The sequence below is a fragment of the Anser brachyrhynchus genome (assembly GCF_964034855.1).
Source record: "Anser brachyrhynchus genome assembly, chromosome: 3".
Classification (NCBI taxonomy): Eukaryota; Metazoa; Chordata; class Aves; order Anseriformes; family Anatidae; genus Anser; species Anser brachyrhynchus.
The window spans coordinates 48766649-48786107 of NC_137696.1; the positions used below are offsets into that span (position 1 = coordinate 48766649).

General features: G+C 42.3%; 1 protein-coding gene across 6 annotated transcripts in view; it reads left to right on the plus strand.

Annotated features, from left to right (window-relative positions):
* The window catches only part of TRIM67 (tripartite motif containing 67), a 42036-nt gene that overhangs the window by 11263 nt on the left and 11314 nt on the right, over positions 1-19459 (plus strand). For 3 of the 6 annotated variants that reach the window (XR_013948522.1, XM_080585209.1, XM_080585208.1), the window contains exons 3-8: positions 3731-3853; positions 5150-5260; positions 7316-7475; positions 13466-13623; positions 16623-16761; positions 18243-18546. Coding sequence is in view for 5 of the 6 variants with exons in the window: in XM_080585209.1 (XP_080441335.1) it covers positions 3731-3853; positions 5150-5260; positions 7316-7475; positions 13466-13623; positions 16623-16761; positions 18243-18546 (995 nt within the window). In the remaining variant the exon portion in view is untranslated. The remainder of the gene's footprint in view (positions 1-3730; positions 3854-5149; positions 5261-7315; positions 7476-13465; positions 13624-16622; positions 16762-18242; positions 18547-19459) is intronic. The other 3 variants (XM_080585211.1, XM_080585210.1, XM_080585212.1) reach the window with 3 other exon arrangements.

Below are 19459 nucleotides of genomic sequence, written 5' to 3' on the forward strand. Positions count from 1 at the left end.
ATCAAATAATGCCTGTATGCCTCTTTTAGCTTCCGGATTGTTTGCTGTTTATTGCATGAAGCTGATATTCAATACTGGACACTGGAGCTGTGTTGATTTGTATTTGATTGAATCCAGCCTCCTGCCTGATAATTCCTTGAATTTAGGATAAATTCTCATTTTTACCCACTCAGAACTTACTACTTGTTTTTCATCTAGCAATTTCTAAAAATGTACTCATTTCTGGATAAAATCCAGCCAACCTGTTTATTGGAGAGCTTGTAGGAAGTCAAGAAAAAAATAATAATGAAATGAATGCTGCTAAATCAATTTGGTTGTCTAGTGAAGGAGAAGATATTTCCATGCACGTAATTGCCCAGCTTCAACAGTGAGAATAGGGCTCATGGTGAGTGCAATAATTGAGAGCACAAACCCCAAATGAAACAAGTTCTGTTTTCAGCCAGATTTAAGCTCTGATCAGTGTTGGAGGTTAGGTGATCCTCAACTTCCTTCTCACCCTGCAGAGTGGGGCTGGGGGTGTGCTGCTGTACTTCAAGCTTCGCTGATTCCAGGAGGGGACACTTGCTGTCTGCAGCAGCAGCGCTCTGCTGCCGTGTGTTTTCTGTGTGATACGCATCATCTGCTCTAGGATATGCCTGCTCATCTTTCATCAACAAGCAGTTCCTGTTCCTGTTACTAACAGAAAGCCAAAGTTCAAAAATCTGTATTCGGTTTAGAACGTAATCATTAAAAAAATGACACTTTATGCTGCAAATTATGGATTTGTATCACAAGTGCTGCCAGAGCTCGCGGATTGCCACAGAGCAGCATAATTACCCACCCTCACAGCCTTCTGTGACAGGGTGGGAAAGAGAACAAGCGAAGACTAGGAAATTGGTTAAAGAAAAGAACATCTAGCTGAAAGAAACCAGCATGCAGCCACTGGCTGGTACCTGTCATGTGTCATGTTTTGGATGCAGTGTGAGGTTTTTCTCAGCTGACCTTAGCTATCTCAAAGTTAAATAGCTCATCTAGCCTAGTCACTAGAGCTTCTGTCCTTTTCCAAGGAGAAGGAGAGGTACCTGTAGAGAGCCGTTCTTCCTATATGTACTGGCAGCTATTTTAGGCTGGGATAACTCATCCAAAACAATAGTCTGTCACCAGTCTTCTCTTGAGTCACCTACCTCCATTAAAAATGTATTTTTTCCCTCCTGAAACCCAGAGGTGGCCTATTACGACTATTTATGACTATGCTGTAAAATCCTGTAATGCGTTTCAATAAAATCACTGGCAAATTGCTCTGCTTAAGGGAGCTGCTAGAATTAGATCAAAAGACCAAGTAATTTCTTTGATGCTGCTCATTGCTTAAATGCTAGAGGAAAGCTTGAAAGAGGAAATAGTATCTACCAACCACCATCTAAAATTCAGGTGTGTCTGGGCACAAAGCTGGATGTGAACTTCACATGTTGAGCCAGTCTCCAGCATGAGTCTGTCTGAATGAGGAAGGACATCAAATTTCAGCAAACCAGAACATAAGGACTAATCAGCTGCATGTGTATTAGTGAAACAAGGCTAGGGTATAACTGAGTGCTAGATGATGATCACTCACACCATCTGAGATGGCATGGTTTGTGCCATGACAAATTGCACTTGTTCCCAGGTGATGCCTGGGCAGCATTCACCGATGGCACATGCTGGGGATTACTCCCAGGAGGCAGGTTTGGTGCAGCTATGCTGTTTTAGGGGAAGGGGCTTAAATGTGTCATGAGCTGATCTGTGCCTTTTGGCTTTTAGACCAAAGAACAGTTCTTGGACTGTTCTTTGAGGGGGTAGATAGATGTAATTTGCATGTGGGTACTCGGAACCATTTATCTCAGTGAAGGGTATTGCTAATAGCTGTCTTATGGTTACCACACATGCATACACACACACTTACCACTCAGTTAAAATGTATTTTTACACAAAGGAGTGAGCCATATGTTCATTTTATTATCCCGTTTCAGTGCATACTGGACCAGTTAGCCATCCACTCTTCATCTCTTCTTTGAGCATGTCAGAGCTACCAGGAGCTGTGCTTTTGTCTTGCCTGGGGCAGTTTGCAAATTCATAATCTATTCTTCTTTTTCCTGTTTTGCAGATCTGTTGGTTTCTCCTCTTCTTCATTCCCTTCCCCTTTCTGAGGTCACTTTTAAATCTTGTAGTCTTTTCTTTTTAGAAACTGCCTGTTCCTTCCTCATTGCCCCTGTTGCTTTCTTGCTCCTCCTTGTTGTGGTCATTATCCGATTTTCACATTTTCCCATCTGCTGTAACAATTTCATCCTTTCTCACTCGGAAGAGGCATATCGCCAAACACCCTGTTTGATGTGTGAACAGAAAATGAAGAGAAAAAACGATGCACCACAGCCATTTACGGAGTCAGGCTCTGTACACATAACAGTGTGTCAAGAGAAGCTCGACAGAAAGAAGCTTAAGAGTGAGTCAGGTGTGATATAAGCCGAGGAGGGAGAGAGACAAACAGGAGGAGTCTAGAACAAACCTGTGAACAGTAGCGGAGCTGTGTGGTGTCTCTCCCTGCTCCCCTCTCGCTGGCTGGGGCTAGGACAATGAAGAGTGAGCCTGCTTCCCTCAGCCAGAGGAAGGGATGCAGGTGTTGTGCTGCAGGGAAAGGAATACAGTGCTGAAAGATCTGGTCTCAAAAGAATGAAGACAAGACAAATGAACAGAAGAGAACACTATAAACAAAAGAACTGGAGAAAGTAAGGAGTTAGGGGTGTGTGATGGCTTTCCATAGAGATGCTTCTCCTTGAGCATGCTTAAAATAATCTCACTCTTTTTTCTTTTCTTTTTAATGATGTGGGGAACTGGGAAAGAAGCTGATAGGACAGCTGAGCATCTCCTGGAAAGAGGAGCTTGAAACCTTTCTCCTTCTTCTAGCCTCACCAGCAGACAAAGCGAGGGAGAGCCTCCCTTTGATGGGTGTTACAGCACCAACTCCACAAATAGGGGAAGCCATCCCCTGGACGAGGGTCGGCACAAGACATATTTGTACCATTCACCCAGATTTCTACAGCTGCAGTGGGTGTCAGTGGTAGCAGGGTTTGTGCCTTGTTTATTGTATAGGAGTTTATGCAAGGCTGAGCGATACCCAGGCCTTGTTCAAGGCTCAGCAGGGGTACACATTGTGCACCTCACATGCTGGCCCCTGCCCAGCAGGGAGTTTTACCACAGCATCAATAAAAGACTGCCAAGTGCTTGCTATTTTTGGAAAAGTACTAGAGGCAATACACAAAATCTCAGGAATAATATTTGTACTTGATTAATTTCTCAGTAATCAGCCTACGGACTGCATCCTGGTCCATAATTCTCTTCTAGTTGTCATAACGTAGAGCTAGTGATTTCAAGGGAGCTACACTGCAATAATTATACAGAGTGGGACAGAACCCTCTTACATATATATGTGCATTGTGTATGGTAGGTTTAGATTTTACATTATGTTGTACTACATCTGCTGTCTGAAAAGTGCCAGTAAATCAAGATTTTCATATTAGCCCACTCTGTGGCATAGCATCTCACTGTTTCATTTTATAGCATGTGGATATTAATGGTACAGCAATAATGAAATCAGAAAGGCAATAGGAATGCTAAAATCTTGAAAAGAAATCTTCTCTGAATGGAAAAACAGGTAAGAATGAACAATAATGTAAGCTATAAAACGGGTTCTTTGATTAATATGTTTCTCAACTTCTTCTAGGAGAATGGGTTGGATTACGAAGCCTGTCTCGTTGCTCAGTGTGATGCCTTGGTCGATGCGTTAACACGACAAAAGGCCAAACTGCTCACAAAAGTTACCAAAGAACGTGAGCACAAACTAAAAGTGAGTGTAACTCTCATCAGCTGTGAATATTCAGCTGAGCGTGGCTGTTGATACCTGGTGTTAATGAACATTTTGTCAAGTTCTGAGCCCTTTACACGGTGACAATGCCTAACAACCCAATCCTAAAGTCCTTCAGCAGGTTCCAGCTTAGCAGTTTAATGGAAATGTGCTTAAACACTTAAAATTAGGCATGTACTTCAGCAGTTTCTTGAGTGAGGCCATCATTCTATGTATCTGATGTTTGGGGGCTCACTTTTGAGAGCTGCTTGTTAGTGTAACCTCTGTGTGATTTGGATTGTGGGTCCTTCCAAATGCAAGAAACCCCTTCTGCCCAAGTAAATCTTTCAAGATTTTGGTTTCTGTTCAAGTCTCTGAAATTCAGGCAGGCCACCACCGGATGTTGATGTGCTACTCGAAAGATATTAAAGAAATGCTGTAAAGGGAAGAAAAGAAAGCTATGGCTGGTTAAACCAAGTGGCAGTCATAAAATAGACAAATTTTTTGAAAAGGGGAACTGCATAAGTGATTTTGAGGTGTTACAGTGCTGGTAACATTAATAGCATCTAAGACAGAAGGAAAAATCAAAGTGAAAAATATAAAGTGAAAAACAATGAATAAAATCTACCTGAAGTAAGCATTCAAAAATCCCCATGCTTAACAAGAACCAACATTTAGGACATGCTTTTAACGGCATAGTTTTATCTTGCTTTTTATTCCCCTTAGCCTGAGGTAACTGTGGAGTTCTGTGACTGAACACAATGCTATTAGGCCTAATTTACAGGAGAATCTAGCCCAAAATCTGGAAAAAATGAGAGGCATTCTTAATCCTAGCAATGCATCTTTAAGCAGAACAGGATCAATGGGGAATTGCGAAGATAATGGTAGAGTATAATCTGCAAGAAGCTGCCCCTGCAGTTATCCTCTGTAATATTTGCCTTTTAAGTCAAAGGTTTTTTGGAACCTCAATTTTTAGTGAAAGCACGATTGTAAATGTGAATACTGCAAATGCAAAAACATGTTCTGTGCTCTTTCTGCCCCAAGCAAACCTGAGCTTTGAGCAATTAATCTGCTCTGAAAATTGAGATTCTCTGTGCACAACATTTCGCCAAACTAATTATCGGTATTTACAATACAGAGCAAGTGAGTGTGGCTGATGGAGATGTGGCAATGGCCATATGGCAGCTAAATTAAGCATAGCTTTAACACACTCATCCGTTTGTTGCCTCTTCTGAAATAATTTTATACATTTCACTGTAAGCTGAGGCAATTACCAGAACTGTACTGATTGTTTTCCAGGTTGTTTGGGACCAGATAAATCACTGTACGCTGAAGCTACGTCAGTCAACAGGGCTTATGGAGTACTGCCTAGAAGTTATCAAAGAAAATGATCCCTCTGGGTTTTTACAGGTATTTTTCTTTCCAGTGTTCTGGGAGAAAAAAATTAAATTGATATGTAAATCTAAAAATGGACTGCTTTGCTAATTAGCACCTTCCACTTCCAAGGCAGGTTCATTTTAACTCCAGTTGATAATGTCTAAAAGGCCAGTTGCAAATAATGTTTCTTAGGTGCAAACTTTTTTTTCTGTACAATTTTAATATCACTAAATCTGATAGTTTTATTCCATCTTCTCTGCAACAGACAACTCACTGGAGGTGCGTGCTAAGGTTTGAAGAGTTTTTAAATGTATAGAAGGCCCCTTAGCATCTGCCTCAGTAACTATTGAGTGAGATTTTATGGCTAGATCTCATGTAAGCCTACAACATGAAGGATTGGCAGGTGTCTCTTCTTTAACATTTGACTTCCTCTGGCTCAGTTCCAGGAGCTGTGCAGCCCAGGTCCCAGGGAGGAAGCAGGAATCTTTCATGGTTACCATTGCCAAGATGAGGGAGGAGATTGGGCAAATCATGAAAGGGTCAATTGATGAAAAAAAACATAACAGTTTTACTATCCAATTAATTACTTGGCCTAATTAATCACATTAACTATTTTCCTTAATTCTTATTATAACGTATTAGCTTTAGTGCCTTATTAATTGCCTAAGAAGAAAGGCACATCAAACAAAATGATTTGTATGTGGCTGTCAGCTGAACAGGGCATGCTGCACACATGAATGCATGAATGTCAGAGGGCTGTCGCAGTATCCCTAAAAACAGGATGAAAATTAGCCAACGTAAACCTATTAGCACTCCAGATTGATTGCTACTGTCACGTCTGGTCTCAAACAAGAGTTAGGAATGTGTGGTGTATGTTAATCTCAAAGACTACACAGCATTTTAGCAGGCTGTCAGTTGGATACTACAGAATGAATGCAACCTTTAGGTCTTACACACATGCTTAGATATGTGCTTTCTTTTTGTTTCAGCTTATTTTTCCTATAACCTTTGTGACTTCATTCTTTGCGCTCGCCTTTTACGTAAAAAAGTACTTTTGTTTTTACATTTTCCTGGTTTATTTAACAATGATTTCCAGGTTACCAGCAAACACTGAAGCACTGCATTACTTAGAGCAACTACTCCTGCAGCCAGGATATTGAAACGCAGCCAAGGGATCCAGCACCCCTGTAAGTGACTCCAAGGTTGTAGGAAGGCTGTAAGATGCTTCTCCACTTAAGGCACAGACTGGTTAGGAGCTCTTGGTGCAGGAGACCAGACAAGTGTCTTACAGTAACAGTAGTGAGGAAGAATATCTGAACTCCTGCAATACAGAAAAAATATCTCTGACCTATCCAGAAGAAAATTCTGCTCTCTGTGATTTGCAGGAATCTCACTGGGAAGGATTCCAGGTATCCAAGTGGTGTTGCTGAACTCAAGGACAGTAGAGTTCATTGATTTCCTCAGAGCCAAGATTTTGCTTACAGAGGAGGCCATTGGGATCATCTTAGTGTGACTTTTGGCCTAATTGTCTGTGGGCTGAGCTAGAGCAAAGATTTAAAAATGAAATTCTGTTTTGATGTATTGATAGCAAGTCCATCATATTCTAAGGAAATCTGTCTGACAACTTATTTCCCTCACTGTGAGAAATGCCCACCTTCTTTTCCTTTTGATTTTTTATTCCTTTCAGCAGAATCACTTGTGCTAAATGGAGAGACTCTCTGACATGTAAGCCTCTGTTTGTGCAACTGCTGTTTAAACAGGAGAGCAAACCGATACTGTGCACATCAGAGAACGGAGTTCACAAGTGCATGAGGCTTTCAGAGACATGATATATAACTATCTTAATGGTCTTTACGAATGCAGTTTTTACTTACCTACTCTAAGATGAGATTGTTTTTGAAAGGAGGAGACCAAAGGATACCACATAAATGGAACTCACCCCAGAATTACTGGATCCCATCTCAACTCCCATGCTGTCACATTCCTGGTTTCCTTGTGCTGTATCTCAGAGCCATTCTGTCACTTCTAATGTCTTCCAATGTGCTGCTTCATCTGCAGTTTCATCATAAGCCTGATGCTGTCTTTCAGATTTCAGATGCTTTAATCAAACGCGTTCAGGTATCCCAGGAACAGTGGGTCAAAGGAGCCTTGGAGCCAAAAGTGTCTGCTGAGTTTGACCTGACACTGGATAGTGAACCTTTACTGGAGGCGATTCACCATCTGGATTTTATTCAGATGAAATGTAGGGGTGAGCTTTTGTGATTTTGTTTTTCTGTTTTTCATGCATGTGTTGAAATTGCACTGGGAAGAGGGGGGGACACAGAGGGAGGAAAGAGGAACGACTTGAAATTGCTGGATATTTTAAAGTTTTCAAGCAAATTAAGATCACTGGGTGTTTCTGAGAAGGGTGTGCTCACCTCACATGCAGTGACCTGGACAGGCTCAGACAGTGATACCATGTGCAGCTGCATATTTGAAAAGATGACTTCTTCAAAGTAGGACTGTCTGTTAGCTTTGGTGTTTCAAAAGACATCAGCTGCGTGAAACTTTATGCCATTTTATAGCATTAATAGATTTAACACAGTTAATCAAAATACCAGTTATCTCTATCTTGTCAGGAACAGCTGAAGTAGTAAATAAATATTCCCCCCCACACACATATGCTTCATAGGGAGAGAACCCCTTTGGCTTATATCTGGAAAGTGCTGCTAACAGTGCTCAGGTTTTAAAATAAAATAAAATTGGGAGGTGGAGAATTACAGGCAGAAACTAGTTCAATGACTGTACTGTTCCTTGATTCCAGTTGTCAGAATGATCCTGAGGGGCACAAATAAATGGAAGAGGAGGTTAAGGACATTATTTAAAAGCAGAAGCTGATAAACAGTAGATGCCATTGGCAAAAAAATATATTAACAAACATGCGCTTGTAATGCACTTGGTGCAGAGCACACAACTGCATCAGGATTAAATAGAGAGATACACAGGCTGGCTAGATGTTAAGCCCATGGAGGTTTCTGTGAATCAGGCCATTTTCTTCACTCAGTGGTGAATCAAGCCTTAGCTCTCCAAGTGGGCAACAGGCTAGAAGTTGTCAGAAGTTCATGAATGAGTTAAGGATAATCACATAGTGATGTTGGATGTGATTTTTTTTTTAAACTCCAAATAAGCATAAAGATTTCAGTTCCATTTATCTGTTCTCTCTGAGCTTAATTCTGAACCTAGGAGGCCCAATATGGAGTGGGTCATTTGGCAGATAAATCTGTGGAGAAAGAATGGGTAAACAGTTAAAGGCCAAAGTCTGCTCACCAGGAATGGCTTACATCTTTGATGGGAACAGGCTGTGTTAAAGAAGTTACTGAAAAAAATCATCTACAAACTGCTCTTCTGAAATGCTTACAGCCTGCAAAGCAGTCAAGAAAGAGTAGTGCTGATAAAGCTTCTCCAAATATTCTTGCATTTATCTGTTCAAATCAGTTTATATTTAATGCTGGCCATATTTATTATTAAATACATTTAATAATAATCTTCCACCACTCTCCATCCCTAACATTTAAAGAATTTAGCTAAACTATCCACTTAGATTGCTCATTAACCACAGGTCACTTGAGGTGAGAGCAGCTTAGATATTTAGCTTTTGGATGTTCATCTGGCTTTAAGTGTGAGGACTTAGAGACTAATTGAGCCAGATTCACTGGAGCTTTATGAGAGATAGTGCTGTCAGTTGACAAACCTGTTTAAAGTACTATCACTGTTAAGCTCTGGCACTGAGCTAGACACAGCCAGAGATGCAGAGGACAGGGCAGGACTGCTTCTGCTTAAGCCTGTGGAGAGCTTACAGACCAGCTTGGGCACTGCTCCCCAGCGGCACCCTGATAATTAGTCTTTGGGAAGAGCTTTTCCTTGGGCTGTCTTGGCTTTGACCAGGGAGTACCTGCTGCAAATCTCGTCAGGTTGGTCAGTACTGATGGCTGGTGGATGTTGAGACCTGGCCTGGCTGTAGAAATGGTGCAAACAGGGGTGGAAATGCCATTTATCCTGGTCACCGTTACTGCAGATGCATAAGGGACTGCATTATTTCCCCTGGCACCAGTGTGTGCCCAAGCAATGCATGCCACCAACTGGTCCTGAGCCAACATTCGTAGGTACTGAGCATAGTTTAGTATATGTAGTATATTTTTCAATTTATGACTGCAAATCTGTTTGTATTTGAACTGCTCACTGTCTGACACGTTGGCATTTTTGTTTCTGAAATTTGCCTCTGTGGACATATTTACCTCTGTGGACATCAGCCAGCTTTGCATTATCTTCTCGTGCGTAGTGGTCTTGCATCTCAACATACAGGTACTACAGAGTAAACAACCCAGCATTTCGGTAGTGAGCACCCAGACCCACGAGGATTACCGCTTTGCAGACTGAGAGAGGGAGCTGTTGTTGGTTCTGTTTTGCTATTTGTAGCAAAATCACACTCAGGGCTTGTATACTTCTGAGTCGCCAATTCCACACACAAAAAATCTGTCTCTTCACATCCGCTCCTCTTTCTCGAATCTTACCTGCCCCAGCACACCAACGAGTCATCAATCTTTGCCAAATGTTTGGTGTTGAGGGGAGTGTTACTAACTCACTGTATGGATCGATCTGACAAGAGTAGATGCACTAAAGACATCAGAGACCATCTGTAAAGGGATTTTTGGGGGAGCCTAAGAGAACAGGGCCAACGTAGCTTTTCCAGCTGCGTGCTGTTTCTTTGCAAAGACATTGCGATGTAAGGTCTGTAATATTGTTATCGATGCTTAATGCATGACTGAATTTCTAAATTTTTTTTCAAACTCTGGCCTCATTCAACCTCAGTGAGCTTGCATGGGTCATTTAGAGTGAAAGCTTGCTTGTAAGTAAACATTGATTCACTGTGTTAGACAAAGGAGAATGAAAATGAGAACAAATCACATTAGATTTGCTCTGATGACTTGTTCATGTACCTTACTGGTGGATTCTGCGTAAGCCTGTATCTAAGGCCAATCTCAGTGAATAAAGATCAGGGAGTGTTGTTTTCTTTTCTTTTTACAGAAAGAAAAAGCAATTCAGTACCAAATTAAATGTGCAGGGAGCAGAAATGTGATAGATGCAGAAGTGATGCTTAAGCAGTTGTATTGACCAAAGTGTCTCACTGATTGTTCTTTGGTAAGAGTCCCGCAGTCCCCTGTCGTGCTGACCTGCTGAGATGCATGCACAGCTCTAGTATTTGCTGGTATGCTGAGCTTTCCCAAATCTCCTTCCTCTCTGTGTTTTCTTCTCTTTATTGCTTTTTCTGCGTGCCTTGGCATGAAATTCCTGTCTTCTTCAATGACTAGCTCATTGTGTACAATGCGTTTTCTCAGTTCAAGCTATGGACACAGGCAAATAACACATGTTTGAGGTTTGCTTAGTTCAAACAGCTGGAATTGCCATGCAGTCTTGGTTTGTTGTAAAATGTAGACCAGGTACAAAACAGGAAAGAGTATAGCTACTCACCACTTTTCTGTACCACCTCTGAACAGTCACTTATATACTCCTTGTCAGAAGTGACTCCCCTCTTCTACATACCAGTCCCTGAGGATTCCCCAGACACGTCTCCTGCAGCAAAGTCTTTCTTCTTCTCAGCCAAGAGATACACAGCCCTGATAATGAAACAGGAACTGTTTGATAGTAGGCTTTATCCCTGGGTCAGTCTGTTCTGCATCGTGAATGCAGGTCTTTGCCTGTGGTCTTTCCTTCTCTCTTGATAACACCGTTTGTAGTGCTCTTGCTACAGCAGTGACTCAGGGATTTACGTGGCCAAGATGCAGTTCTGGAGGATGTTAAAGGTTTCATACTTCTGAGGGTCCCATTCTCCCACTGCATTTACTCATTTAAAAAGTTAATCTGAGAGGGTAAAGGGCACCCACCTACAACTTGCTTTGTCAAGATGACAAATAACAAGCAAAATCTTAGAACAGCCTTACTCTACCCTAAGAGAAGATCAGCTTTTGAGATGCATTGAGTAATGTGTTTCTGAAACTGCTGAGTTGATGTTAGACATCAGTATCACATTTTTTAGCTAAGCATGACCTGTGTGTAGCACTTCTACAATAGCAGGGCATTATTCAAACTCACTAATAGGTCTTGCTGTGCCAATGCAGTATTATTTCTCCCTTTATATTTTCATTCTTTTCCTTCAAAAACGCTCTAGAGGACTTTTAAGTTGAACAAGAAGTGGGACAGCACTGTTATTTAACATCAGAATCTTCTTTTTTTTTTTCCTGACAGCCTATATTTGTCTTTTCTTAGTGCTGTCCCATGGCTCTTCACTATGAAGTGCATCCCCGTGTCCCACTTATTCACCTCCTTCCGTACTTTCTTATGACTTTTACAGCAAGAGTTCACCCTCTTTCCTCCCAAAGGGAGTCCGAGATCAAGATAAATCTCTGACCATCTGTGTCCAGCTGCTGCAGGAAGGAGGCAGGAGGGCGAGTGCAGCAAGCATAATCCAGCAAGGCTGGACACCTGCCTGGGGGGAGCTTCTTAGCCTGTCCTGGACCACTGTGCGGCTGTGCAGCACAGGGATTTGGGCAGTTTGTTGAGTGGTGTGGGAGTGTTGTCTATTTTGCACTTAGTAAGCTTTGTGAATGAGGTTTTCATGTAGTTTTGCCAGAGGGAGTCTCAGAAGTAGGGGGGAACCCAGCAAATGCTTCCTGAGAGAGTTAGCAGGCTAGCCAAAGTGGCGGGAGTGGGAATGGTGGCTGATACAGCCCTATCTTCTCCCAGGTTCATCAATCCCCGAAAATACACATGCTAACAAATACAAACAAAACCCTAAACTAAAAATGGTTTGTTTAAAATTCTCTTTACCTCTGAATTCCTTGCTGTCAGTTTTCTGGCTCCTGTAATGCCACATTTCTGTAACTTTTCCAGACACAGTGCCTTCTAGAGAAAAGTCTGAACTTTTTGTGTGGGGGAAAAAAACAAGTAGGTCTTTATTTATGATACCCTCTGAATCAGCCTTAAATATCAAGGAAAAGCAACAAGGGTTTCTATTTTGTTTTGTTTTCAGAAAATCCTTCAAGAGCTAGTTTGTTAAGCTCCTTTGTTACAGACCACACTCATTCTGCAGGGCTACTAACCACCTGGGTTTGCTGCAGTGATGGTAATGCCAGCGGGAAGCCAGGGTAGCGCCTGCATTGTTCATCACAAGTGGGGTGTTGACTTGTGTGTCGCTTCCGACGTAGGGGTGAAGCCTTAGCCTCCTGACGCAGTAGGGGGCATTTTCCCCCTATTTTCCCACAGACTGGTGGCTGCACGAAACATGAGCAGTCATTTTTATGCTGAGAGGTTAAGTAGGACGAAAGGAACAGCTCAAGGGCTTAGCTCTCTCACAGGCAGAAGGAGGAAAATAAACTAGAGGCTCAAAGTGGAGTACATAAAAGAAGAGCAAATTGACATTGTTAAGAGCTCAGTCAATGAATGCTCAGAGCACTCAGCTCCCTGCAAGACACCGTGCAGCTCTGCAGAAATGATCCTAACGCTGAAATTAAGCCTTGGGCAGAAGATGAGGCAGGGCCTGTGCGCAACGTATATCCCACTTATCCTGTGTAATTTCAGTCGTGCACAAGACACGTGCCAGATCTCTCCAGGAGATTGAAATTTCACTTAATTTCCAGCTAAGGGCGAACAGGGAGAGTTTAGCAGTGCATGGTAGAGAAGGTGTTGTGGAGGCCTCTTTTCCCACAGAGGCACGGCTGAATGTTGTACTGTTTACTTTTATTTTTAAGATGCTGTTCTGGTCAACAGTCTCTTAGTGTGTTTTTTTCCTGGGCAAGTCAGTAAAAAAGCGTGTCTGTAGATGACTTCACGGCTCTAATTTTCAAAAGGACAGAGCCGCAAGTAGTCTCCTATGACACAGAAGCTCCTTTTGCTACCTGAGCTGAGGGATTTAGATAAACGTTGCAATTGGAACAATTTCCAAATATGTTTTAATTTACATATTTCAGCCAAATGGTTTGTCTAGCCAAGTAAAAACATTTCATTATATCATTTTTACCGGCTTTTGTTTCAAGGGCCATCTTTGGGGTTTGCACTAAGATGATCTTTAAACCCTTCCAACCCACACCTTTCTGATTCCCCGCTGCCACTCCCTCCCCACGAGGGGAGGGAAGCAAGCGGCTGTGGTCCTGCTCCCAGCACAGACTGAGGGGGTAGGGCAGAGCTACACTAATCTGTACTCAGTTCCTGTTACAGTGCCACCCGTCCCATTACTGCAGCTGGAGAAGTGTTGCACCAGAAACAACAGTGTGACATTGGCCTGGAGGATGCCACCTTTGAGCCACAACCCGGTGGAGGGTTATATCTTGGAACTTGATGATGGAGATGGTGGCCAATTCCGAGTGAGAATTTCATTCAGCATTTATTTGTGTTTCTTTGTATATAAGTTTCCTCAGGATTTGAATTTGTGTCTGTCTGAGGGTGGGGAGAGGGAGCAGGGAAGGTATGGTTTGTCAAAGCATCCCTGCTTTCATTTCATGGATGTAGAAAGCTCTGGATGTGGTTTCTACTCCTTAGAAGGAGTCCCAGCTTGGGTAGGAACTTGGTTAAAGCTCTTCCTGGGCAGCTGGCAAAGAGGCCTTGCTGAGGTGAAAGGTGGAATTTCAAGTCACTAGTGTATCTGTTGTGTGTCCTCCCTGGAGAATACCCCCACAGAAAATCTCATACCAACCCACAGGGGCTGAAAGTGCTTCGTGCCATGGAGCAAGGATTTCTTTGAAGCCCCTACTCTTGTCTGTCCATATTGTCTCCCCTTCCAATAGATGAAAATTCTTGGTCCAGAAATGCATTTTTTTTCCTAGTGTTCAGATTTAAAATAGGATCCTGCATAAAAATACAGGATTTCTATTTTTTTTTTCTCTGAGAGTGGATGATATGAGGCTGAGGGAAGTGTTCCTCAGACACACTGCGGTGGCCTCACTAAGTATGGGAGGACATCCCGAGTGCCATCCTCCCAGACCTCCGGGGTGATTCCACAACTGCTCGCTCATGCCTGTGGATGCGGGATGCTTCCATATTCTTGTCCCTTGTCCCCTCCCTCCACATCCGAATAAATAAACCACAGAAATAACTCAATCAGCTTTCTATCAGCCACGTCATGCTGGAAGCAGTGGTCTGTCTACCACAGACAGGATTGCTGCTGCTGTTCATGCTTCTGTTACTTCAGGACCAGGCTAGGCCGATGTGTTCCCTAGGGGCTAGTGCCTTGAAATCATTACTACAGAGCACATCTGCTGTCTTCACAAGTGGGAAATCGTGCCTAAAACATGTGATGAGATTTCTTTGGGAGCTGTAAACTGGCTTCCCACCAGAAACCTGAAGCTGAGTAGTAAAGCTGAAAATGGCCTGGAGCTGGCCCACTTAAGGAACTGCCTCCCCGTACCAAACTGCTACTTCCACAGCCAGCAAAGGCACCTGGTTTGGATGCCCCTCATTAGAAAAAACAGCAATGTTGGCAGGGTGTTTTGGAGAGGGCACAGTGTTTCTGGAACTTCTCAATTCCTTGGTCCGAGTATCATTTGTGAAAAGGTACCTTTGAGAATGACTGGCTGGAAGCTGCTGACGGAGTTAATGTTAGTAGGTGGGAGTGGTATCAGTGCGTGATGAATGAAGTGTGGGGGATGAGTTGTGACACATTCCAGTGTCTTGGATAAACCATTTCAAGTGTTATTTACATCTAAATAAATAGCTGTGAATAGACAAGATTTTAGGGTGTCCATATCCAGGGTGCGAATGAGCCTTGGTCCATTTTTGTGTGGGGTTTTGTAAGTGGCAAAGGCTTTAGGAGGGCCAGTGCTGCCAGGTCAGGATTTTGGATTGAAAGGATACAATGTAATCTCAGTCTTTCAAGCTCAAGGGTCACAGTTTCTAAGTGAAACACTTTGTTTGCAGTGGTAGGAACATCCTCAGTTTTACCCACAGAAAGGTAAAATGCAGGCTTCCCAGAAATCCCATTTCAATAAGAGTTTGACCATTTTCCTGAAGGATTATATATTTGAGAGCAGTGATACTGACTGCACTTCACCAATTCTTGATGAGTAGGTTTTAAGAATGTTTTTTGTTTCCCTTCGTAGTGGAAAGCATCAGTCTGAATAGACACAAGCAGTGGTAAGACTATGGTAAAACAACTGTAAAAATAGATGGATTAGAAAATGTGAGAGTTGTCCTACAAATACAACGTTTTGCACAGGTAGCATATTTTATAATACACAGACGAAAAACTGTTCTGTTAAAACTCTTTCTCTGCATGAAAGTTCATAGGCAAGCTCAGGACTTAAGAGATTTTGTTATTGTAGCAGCCACAATGATAAGCAAGGTGGACAAACACATGCCCTGCTGCGTACTTAAGTAATCCCTTTCTTATTCATTACATACTCCATTCACTTCAGGTTCCTATCAGAGCTTTAATCATCAGGACTACTTCTAGGCGTATACTTAAGTGCCTTAACTGAACTGGGGGCTGAGTGCTCTGCTTACTCACAGCCTTAAGCTGTTTACAGCCTTTGCTACCACAGATCTGTGGATTTCACAGAATAAGAGAAATCAGAGGTGAGAAAGCTTTGGAACTGTGGCTTTCAGCCTGCTGCCGAAACAGGATTATTTCCTTTTCTATCATTTTCTATTGCTGTATTCAGTTTTCCAATAAACATGAGGTTTCTAGGCTTCTTTCAGTTCATCACAAACTATCATCTGACTGATCCTGTTAATTATTTTGCCTAGCTTTTCCTTCTCCTGAAATATTTTACCTTATGCAAGTGCTTGCTCTTTAATAAATCTTTGCAGACTTTTATTATGTCTCTGCTGTCTAGTTGCTGTTTCATCAGGTGATGCATGTGATCCTAATCTTCAGGAGACTGGATTCTTCTGTCTCTGTCTTAGCAGGTTTCAAAATTATGTATTAATGCAGGCATGAGACAGCCTTTCCAACAGAATTAAACTGTGCTTACTTGTTTTTTATTCCTCCTTTCCCCCTTTTTATGGTCCTATATAAATATAAGAATGGCCACAGTAGTTGAGATTCTAGGACTACTGCCTAAAATAGCGTTTTGGAATAGGTGTTTAGGAAGAGAGGATAAAAAGTAAAATCTTTTTGTGTTCCCTTTCCTGCTGTACCTTCCCAGCTTTACCTTCACCTTAGTGTCTCCAGTGCTGACCTTACTTGATGTCTCCACTTCTGTAGCTATCCATGTTATAACAGCCTAAACTCTGCATTCACTAAAACCATGAGAAGTTGTTTACTTGTCATTTCTGTTTAGAAGCCTTAACGTGATCATGAGACACAGAAACAGTTAAACTATGTCCCTCTTTCTCTCTTTCTCTTTTTTTTTTTTGGTGTGTTTAGGAAGTATATGTTGGCAAGGAGACTCTCTGCACTATCGATGGCCTTCATTTCAACAGCACCTATAATGCGAGAGTCAAAGCTTTTAACTCATCAGGAGTTGGTCCTTACAGCAAGACAGTTATTTTACAGACATCAGATGGTGAGTTTGTTTTTTGCCAGTTTTTAAAGTAAAACCTGCAGCCCTCAGTGTTGGGACACTTGCATCCCATTATATCCACTGATATATGTGGCACTTGCTGGCATGGAGATTTTGGATCATCTCAGCGGGGAGGCCAGGGACAGAGCTGCACTCCAGGTGTGCACCTCCACGTCAGGGCTGAAGAAGGCAAGTCAAGTAATGCAGGGCTGTGCCCCTGCTGTCTCTGCTGTCCCCTCTGCACGTGAACTAAATGACTGCACAGCATTTGCATCAACCTGCATGCACCTTTCTGTGTGCATGCTTTTCCAGTGCTGATTGAAGCTAATCCACGTGCAGGTGACCGATACTGCCGAGTGTACGTGCAGAAGTTAGTGCCAAAAACCACACACAGCTGTAGGTGTATTCTGATGGCTGCTGCAGTGCACTTGGGCTGAAAACTGAGCCTGCTGTCTTGGGGGGGAACAAACCAGCCCTAACTTCACTAATGATAAAATTCAAGTAGGCCATTTCTTTACACTTTTGGGGGATTTTCCATTGTCAGTAACACTTCAGGTTTCAAATCTGCAGTTTTGTTTGGTTATAGAAGTTTGGTGTCTAATTAGGGTCTTTATTTGTTTTAGTATACAGAAGCAGTTATGCAACACACTGGATATTTGTATGGCATGCTGTCTCCACTTCTCCATTTATCTTTGGAGTTTGTGTTTTTCCTCACTACTGCTTCAATTTCAGAGCAAGGTTTGATAAGACAGAGATGGGAATTTGTGCTTGTTCCTCTGTAATTACACTTGACATCCATAGAGGCATTACAAGAAGTTCATCTTCGGTAATGATATTGTAATGAATTGAGAAGTATGTGCTGTCCTCACTTCAACTTTTATGCTGTGTTGCCAAAATAGGCCAGTATAAATTATTAATACTTTAAGAGCTTTTTCTGTGTTTTTTCCTCCCCTTTGATAAACTGGTGGAATCAGTCCTAACCAGCATGGACACAGAGGAACTCCGTTTCTACTAGAGACAATCCTGAACCAAATCACAGTTGTGAGCATTTTCTGCATTATGAAGAAGCCTTTGTCTCCTCTATGACTTTCTGGTTACTGTAGGAGAACAGCAGGTCACTGCCCTTAGAAGCCTCCATTCAGAGACACAGATGACATAAGGCACACGAGTAATTATCCCTTCCATAGTACTTTAACCCACCTGGACTGAAAAATGCCTTTCAGCTATTCCTGAGTTATGCAGATTGCATGAAGCACTCTTTTTTCTTTCTCACTCAGTCACCAGTAGTCACTCTGAGCTGGGTCTCAGTGCAAAGCAGTCCTGTGTAACCTCTAGGATAATGAGAAAAGATCGTCCTTGTTACTTGAGAGTGTGGTAGGGTCTTTAGGAAGGCTGAACCTCATTCTCCTAGTGGAAGCAGGGCAGCTGATGGGTGGGTACAGCCAATTCTGTCATAAACCTGCATCTCCTTTTCCCCTGCACAGTGGCGTGGTTCACCTTCGACCCCTCCTCAGCTCACAGGGACATAGTGCTGTCAAACGACAACCAGACCGCCACCTGCAGCAGTTACGATGACCGGGTTGTTCTTGGCACAGCCGCCTTCTCCAAGGGCGTGCATTACTGGGAGCTGCACGTGGACCGGTACGACAACCATCCCGATCCAGCCTTTGGCATCGCCAGGATTAACGTCGTCAAGGACATGATGTTAGGCAAGGATGACAAGGCTTGGGCCATGTACGTTGACAACAACCGCAGCTGGTTCATGCACTGCAATTCTCACACTAACCGGTAAGCACCATCTGCACAATTTTCTCCTTATCGGTTGTTTTTTCTCCTTGTCATCAGAGGAAGAGATCTCAACAAGCCATAGTCCATCTTCCTGCCAAATAGTTATTTTATTCCTGACAGAAGTCTGCCTCACCTGTTCTTAAAAGTCACCAGTGACAGAGATGGCACCTTGTCCCCTAGCAATCTGTGTTGGTGTATGTTATCCATTCTGTTATCAGTTTTTTCCTGAGATCTAGCCTGAATCTCCCCTGCTGCGATTAAACCCATGACTGCATGTCCCACCCACAATGTCAGTAGACAGGAGTGCCACACAGTCTAAATCCCTTGTATATTTGGAAAACACTGTATTTGTATACCTACTCTACCATGATGGGAGACTGATGTACAAAGTCTGGCTGAGGATATATAGCAGGTCTGTGGAAGAGTGGGAATCAATTTTGATTTAGTTTTCTACTGCCTGTCTCAGCAGGTTTTCCATACTTACTAGATCAGATGTTGTTTCAGTTGTATCAAATGATTAAAAGAAAGGTTTGCAGTCATTTTTAAAACACTAAAAATGCTTGTATTATCTCCTTAGAGAGAAGTTTCTGCCAACATTCACGGCATCCTAAAGCTGATAATAATGTCTCCTGTTGAGTAGTCATTCAAACTCTAAAACATACTTGTATTTTGAGTATGTATACTGCAATTGATGGTAATTTTTGTTTGAAGCAGTTTGATTTTTTTTTAGTTCATTACAGACAGGTGGAAGAACCTTATAGCTGGACCCATAGCTATCTGAAGTAAATATGAATATTTTCATTGGCTCCAAAGGCCCATAAAAGGTCTTTTTAGGACATGACTTAGGTCACGTCCTAAGTAAATGCAGCATAAAATAACATCAAAATGATAAATATATCAAAAGGTTCTCTGT